This window comes from Eurypyga helias, unplaced genomic scaffold, assembly GCF_000690775.1.
Source record: "Eurypyga helias isolate BGI_N326 unplaced genomic scaffold, ASM69077v1 scaffold29534, whole genome shotgun sequence".
NCBI lineage: Eukaryota > Metazoa > Chordata > Aves > Eurypygiformes > Eurypygidae > Eurypyga > Eurypyga helias.
This window is the reverse complement of record NW_010244827.1, coordinates 1-7,124: the sequence shown is the minus strand read 5'-3', so window position 1 is coordinate 7,124 and position 7,124 is coordinate 1. Positions and strand designations below refer to the sequence as shown.

General features: G+C 39.6%; 1 protein-coding gene across 1 annotated transcript in view; it reads right to left on the bottom strand.

The window, feature by feature from the left end:
* Positions 1-7,069, bottom strand: part of OFD1 (oral-facial-digital syndrome 1) — a 31,536-nt gene extending 24,467 nt beyond the window's left edge. Inside the window, exons 1-6 of the mRNA XM_010149893.1 lie at positions 6,974-7,069; positions 4,220-4,420; positions 3,281-3,349; positions 3,165-3,192; positions 2,268-2,375; positions 1,295-1,431 (exon numbers count right to left, since the gene is read on the bottom strand). Of these exons, the coding sequence (XP_010148195.1) occupies positions 1,295-1,431; positions 2,268-2,375; positions 3,165-3,192; positions 3,281-3,349; positions 4,220-4,420; positions 6,974-7,069 (639 nt within the window). The remainder of the gene's footprint in view (positions 1-1,294; positions 1,432-2,267; positions 2,376-3,164; positions 3,193-3,280; positions 3,350-4,219; positions 4,421-6,973) is intronic.
* Between the last annotated feature and the right edge of the window lie 55 nt (positions 7,070-7,124).

Sequence of the window (7,124 nt, the reverse complement as noted above, 5' to 3'; positions counted from 1 at the left end):
GCAGGAATCCTCGGATCAAGGAATTCAGGTCTGTGGGCATAAATTTTGTGAGAAATTAAAGACACGGTGAGACAACGCAGCACCAGTTGTACACACACAGACCGGATTAGCCACGCCTTACAGTAACTCATGTCACCACGCCACGGAGTCCATGTAAAGGTGACCGAATTTACAAGTGATTTATATCAGGTTAAGATTCCAATCTCCTTTCTTGCAACGGCTTTGCTTAAACTCAAACTTAAGAACACCTGAATTAACATGGTTTACATAATACAAAGACAGTGACTGTTGGGGAATAAGGACTAAATGAAAAACAATGGCAAAACACATCAGTGGTTTTAACTGTCCATCCTACTTGTCTAGATGAAGAAATATGAGCAAACGGATCTCCTCAAACAGTTTGTACGCAGGTGAGTGCTTTTAAAGGTGTGTCTAGGAATTCTGATTATTAAATTATCATTTTTATAGGCAAGTATTGATCCTGACAGAAATTCATGGGAAAAAAAAAAAAATTTAAATTAACTACTGTTAATTTAAGTTTTTCTATCTAAATAGACTGTTATCTTGACAGAAATTTATACACACCTCCCCCCCTTCATATTTAAAGGTACTGCAGTATATTCTCTCTGCTCCATTTTTCAGACATAAGGATTACTGATGGATGTGACAAAAACACACAAACATCTAATCTTATTCCCAAACTGGAGGAAAAAAAACCCTGAAGAGAGCTGTCTTTAATTATACGAAGAAAACAACCCCAGAAAAAATTCATAATAATGTCTGCTGTGATTTTAGTGTTTGTGTGATGTATTGAAATAGTATGCAAATTCTCATCAGTATTAAAAATTAACTCAACTACCTGCCAAGCTACTCAGCACCACTTCACACCTCTCAGTTGCTCTGCACTGTATTGAAATTCAAGCTTACAAGTCTTAACTGGGTAGGAAGATTAACAGTATAACTAGGAGTAGTAAATATTCTCCATAAAACAAAATAATCAGAGAGCAAATAAAATTTACCGAATGTAGACAATCAAGGTACAAGTTGTTACAAATTAACATCAGAATAAAAAGCTTAACATTCTGTGCATGTTTAACAAAGAAGGGGAATGGAAAATACACACATGCTATACCATCACACTAAACAATTGATATTGGATTAACTTAGCCTTCTGTGTGTGTTGTAACTCACTATTAGATCATTTCTTTCAGTTTACCTTAAGTATTAAAGGCTTGTAACATGAGAAGTCAAAACGAGCAAATGTCTCCCTCAAATTCAATGACCAGAGTTATACCTTTTGACACATTTCTGCTTGAAGCTGCTTCTCTATTTCTTTTCTATATTCATGAAGTTTTACTTCTAAAGATTCATATTTCTGATGCTGGGGATAAGAGTCTGCAAACTGTTCATCAATCAGCTGAAGCTTCTCAGCTATAAAAAAAGCAACATATCCATCATAATTTAAAAACAATCACCGCAGTTATCCTACCAAAGACTGTAGGAACCTGTTTCTCTGTAGGGAGCTCTTTAGTTTACCCAAGTAGCACTGTCATAGAATGACCCAGAGAAGCTGTGGATGCCCCATCCCTGGATGTCTTCAAGGCCAGGCTGGATGAGGCTTTGAGCAACCTGGTCTAGTGGAAGGTGTCCCTGCCCATGGCAGGGGGGTTGGAACTAGATGATCTTTAAGGTCCCTTCCAACCCAAACCATTCTATGATTCTATGATTGTATGACCTGTGTGGTACAAAAGCAGGAGCAGCACCTAAGTGCCATCTGTGGGTTCTATGCCACACAACACATACCTAGGAGGAGGCACTTAGCTGTTTAGGCACTGTTTGTGCTACTACACAGTCATTCATCCTCTTCATCACAGATGGACAAGAATTTTCTTTCACTTTTAGGTTTCTTCCATTACTAATAGCATGCATATTATAATTCAAGACCTCCCAATCTATGCATAACTTTCACTGAAACACTATCAAAGAGAAGCAAGGCATGCATTCACAATGATGTTTTCCAGAACATTCTTTAGAACCTAACATTTACAGACCATCAACGATGTTACAGATCTTAGCTAAATGCCTAAGAAAACGTGACAGATTAATAAGAAAAATCATAACAGGACTTCTGCCTTATTTTAAGACAGGTTATAAAATCAGTGTACTAGGGATAGGTATGCCTGTTATTTATTATTACTTTAGGCTGCATGATGAATGAATACCATTCACACAATTTATAGAGACCTGCCTGCAGAGGTTGCACTTACCAAGAGATTCTCTGTAAGGAGGCACTGAGGTTGTCTGAGCTTCTGTTTCATGAGTTTCCTTACTTAGATGATGCTCCGTAAGTCCGATTAAAATCTGCATAAGGAAACCTATCGAGATCCGACATATTAGTTCTGATGTCATACCAAAACTGAACTTCAGCATGTAATTAAGCCATTTTCACCGTACAAGAAAAATTATTTATGGAAATTAATTTTTTTAAGTACAAATCAGTGCTAGTGAACTATTAAAACCTTATGATAAGCATAATCTAGTCCATGTCATTCTGCAAAAGCTGTCCTTTTGCAACTTCTCGTTTCATCCGTGTCTCCATCTCTTTGACTTCCAAGGTCATTTCAGAAAACAGGTTATTACTACCTTAATTATGAGGTCATTAGGCAACAGGGGTTTCTGAAGATCAAGGTACCTCAGGCTACACAATAAAGCTAGGTTTCATCACGCAAACCTAAGAATTATCTCTTATCCAAACCAATGGAAAGTCAAATAAATCTCTAACTAGTTTCTGAAGTACATTCCGCAAGTTAATAGTCAGTTACAAACACAAACCAAAACCTGACTTTGCCCAAGCTAGTGTGAAAAACTTCCAAACAGCACAGTATTTAATAGCTGATTACAGATTTTTTTCATATTTCTAATGTTCAAGTCATTTATCTTGTAGGTGAAGGTTAACACTACATTCATACCACAGACAGGAGTTTGATAAGCCTGAAATACAATATTCATCATCCTGGTATACTGCAAGTTTCATAACCTGAGTGAATCCATATTATTCCATGCCAACATACGCTCAAGAAATGTGAACTTCTATTGCTCGCATCTTAATAAAAATGAAGTTGACACAATTATCCTTATCTGCACTGTGTATAAACAACTTGTACCTTTGTTTTCCTTCTGAGCTCCCGACGTCTGTAAGAAAAAAAAAAAAGATGTTTTAGCCAGTCTGTTTCATCAGAACTGTAATTTAAGCTCATCTTCAAAATCAAAATTACTTTACCAGTGATTTGTAAAGACTGGATTTTGGACTGATCCTCATTAACTGAAGAAGGTCTTGCATAGTCCACAGCTTTGGGAAAAAAAAAAAGAAAAAGTAACGTTAGAAAAGGTAAACTACTGAAACATTTCAAATATGTAATAGGCACTATAGTTGTGGGACATTTCCCATTTGAGAAAGATCTATTTATTACCCTGTAAAATCATTTTCGGAGGCCTGATGTCCTAGCAACACATTTACTTATCTCCACTACCAGAGACAAACAGCAGCCAGTGTGTAGGTTCCTGACCAACTGAAGCTGTGAAAAGAGATAGTTTTCTTGCCTCCTCACCCGGGATACATGCTCTTGCTAATTTCCTTGCCTCTTTTCTTTTCATACAAATCAGGTGAGGTCATTAACCCAAACGCTGACTAACTACTCACCAGGCCAAAAAAAAATCAATTTTCAGTTACAAACAACTCCACCCTATCACGTACTCATACAGGGGAAACGAAGAGAGGGCAAGGACTGCCCTTTTCAGCCATGGCTTGCAGTTAGAACAGCTTGAGCTGATCACGAACCACACTTTCCAGGAACTGGATAGACAAACAGGAAGCTAGTCTTATTTGGGACCAGTTCTCCACGTCACCTGCCACACAGCATCCCAAATGGTCGTGCCAGGCCACAGTTACGGCCGGAGCACGTGTGAGGCTAAGAGCCTTGCACTACGTCTTTCCAGAACAGCATCATTAGCTTATTACAAACTTAAAGCTTTCATGAATATGGCCCTGAATAATGACATGTTTTATGGAGGTGATCAGAGGCTGCACTTGTGTCTGTATTTCACTGTCAGAGAAGGGGGTTGTTTTTCAATTCTGCTGGAATATAAACACACACTCCCCACCCCCACCTCCCAAAGGCAAAACTCCCAGAAGTCTTAAGAGGTGAATTACTGAGCTTACCTGCTTCTTCTCTAATCCACTTTCTGGAAAGAAGACAGAAAGTGAATACTCATAGCCGCATCTCTGCAGGTGATCTGCCACCAAACTGTTGGAAGCTGTGATCAAAAGTGCACTGTCATCGCTTGGGACAGCCTGTGGCTGAAGTTCTCCACCCACAATTGGGTGTATTAGCTCATGGATGAGCTGGTTTCGGAGCTGTGTCTGGTACAGAAAAGACATCATATTCTCAGTTTACATGCTATTCAATGAGAGTTTGTATTTTTCAAAACTCACGGGGAGTCTCATTTTACTTGTATATGTTATATTACAACCTACATAATGGAAACAGGCAAACTAACTGCAGTAAAACCTAGAGGAGTGCTTGGGACACCATGCCTTTCTTCAAAACACCCTAACAGTGGCTACGGTCATCTCTAACTTTCCCTCAAGATGTATCAAACGTAGGATTGAAAAGCAGCATTGTTGTCAGTCAAGAACTAACATACACTCCAGTCTAGTACTCCCAGCTTCATTTCCAGATCACCACCTTCCTGTACTCCTCTCTGCCTCAAATACAGCCTGCCTGATGGGGCCTCAACTTCACGTGTTCTTGGAAAACTCACTAGTCCTCTTCCGAATCTCATATAAAGTAGCTGCTGACACCATCACAAAAGCAGATGGGAAAAAAACCACCACAGGAAACTCAATGTCTTTAAAATCAATTATTTTGTAGGGAAGCAAAAGTGTACTAATCAAAAAAGCCCACAGGCACTAATAATAACTACGCTGTGTTTTTTATCGCTTATTTGCATTCTATGAGTTACAATAGAGAAGAAAGTAACCTAAAATCAGAAGGTAACCTAAGGTCTCTCTCCTGTATAAGGAAGAAATAACGGTGTAAGATTTCAACAGCAGGTATGCAACAGTGACGGTGTTGACTAAAGTAGCAGCGTGTTACCAAAATCAGGACAAAATACCAAATGCTTACCAAAGCTTAAAGAAGCCAGATCATCTGACTAGCCTGACATTTTAGCACGGCTTTCTACAGAAATTAGGCTGACGACAGAGAGAAGACAACTCAAAAAAATGTTTTCTGTATTAATTTCTGAACTTGCCCAGTTTCAACCAACTTTGAGAGAGATGATGTCACAAAACCAACTGAGACCAGCAACCTCTTCTACATCTTGTGACAAAGTGCAGGTGGAAAACAGAGGACTGAATTCCTGTGCCTACTATGGGAAAGGAAGGCAGAAACCTGTTGTTAGATGTTGGTGATTCAGCATACCCGTAGTTCCAGATGTGCCCTGTCTCGTACTAGCAGAGGCAGTCTGATAAAACCGTGAGAAGGCTGAGAGTATTCTCATTAAAAGATGCAAGAGCGTTTGCAGGAATCTGTAAAAACTCAGCTGTATTAATTCTTCAGCTCAGAAAAGCTATAAAACCTTTAATATGATGCATAATCTTCTAGGCAAGGAAAACAAAGCAGGAAAATGGACTCAAATAGCAGGCCACTTGGCAGACTATTAGTTAAGTCAAAGATGACAAGAAATGGTTCAAGCACCACAAGCTTGGCATGGAAATCAGTAAGGGAGAAGCAAGTTGTCCTGAACAGGGAATTCTTGGCCATAAGCTTATCAGTGGCATTCTTAAAATACAGATCTTGAACTTTAACTGTAATGAATTCCACATAAAAAGTAGGAAGTAAAATAATTTGCTGGTGACATAAATACGCATACAGAAGTATAGAAAGATCAAGACACCATAAAGCAATTCAATCAGATCATGTTTAAAGATCAGCAAAAGTGAAACTGCATGAAATACAACATTTCAGCATTTAATGCCTGACACAAGTTTCTGGGTTTAATAGATGGGATTTAGCATTTAGAAAAAGCAAGATGCGGATGCATCATCAAACACAGCTGGGACTAAAATGCTAACATGCCTCCAAAGAGATAAATGCAGTCTTCCACAGACTTTTCAAAAAAAAAAACAGCGAAGAACTAGTACAGATCTAAACTCTGCCTGGAAAGGTCACAACAATCATGATGTAATTCCTTTTAAAAAAGAGGGAAAGTCTTCAAAGTGATGCAGAGGACTACTGGGATAACCAGCAATGAGACTACTGTATCCTGAATGCTTAGCACTGTAGAACAGGATGCTGAAGGTACAACTGCTGCCTATAAATTCATCAAAAGGAGAAAAAGCTCCGTAGATACTTTCCACACAAGAGCAAAAGGCGAGAACAAACACAAACGGGCCCCAGGCTACAAACCAGACCAAAATTTCACTCTTGAGCACAACCATATTCTAAGACATTCTCCACAATGAGCAGACAAGGAGAAAAGAGCTCCAATGGTTTCAATGCGGAACTGGAACATTTCAGGATAATTCATTTAGCCTATTTACTTGTAACAGGTAACAAACAGACTCTGCCACCTAAAAGGTCCTTTCCAATCCTGTATTTTCATTTATTCCTCTCTTCCCTGTTTGACTTTCTTGGGTTTTCCCCCTCAAGCATGGAAATTTCCAAGGACCCAATACAGGCTTTTAACCTTCCCGAAAAGCCCCTGACACATCCATAACGAAAAGCACTTCTGTTCAGGAACAAACCCGATTCTGCCAAAAACCAAAAACCCCAAAGAGAAGCCGACTATGAATTAGGCCGTAGCAAAACCAATCCGTTTGGGCAGGGTGGGAAGCACACTCATCCGGCTCGGCTTTCACCGTTCAGCAGTACAGCGACGGAAGGGTAGGCCCTCCGCAAACCAAGCACACCTTGAGTGTGTCCAGTACACCTCGCTTCTTAAAAGTCTGATAGAGCCTTTTCCGCAGTTCGTCCTGGGACAGCGCCTCCCGTCCGACCGCAGCCATCCTGCCCTACAACACCCGGAAACAAACAAACAGGAGAGGGTGTGTTACTAACTCC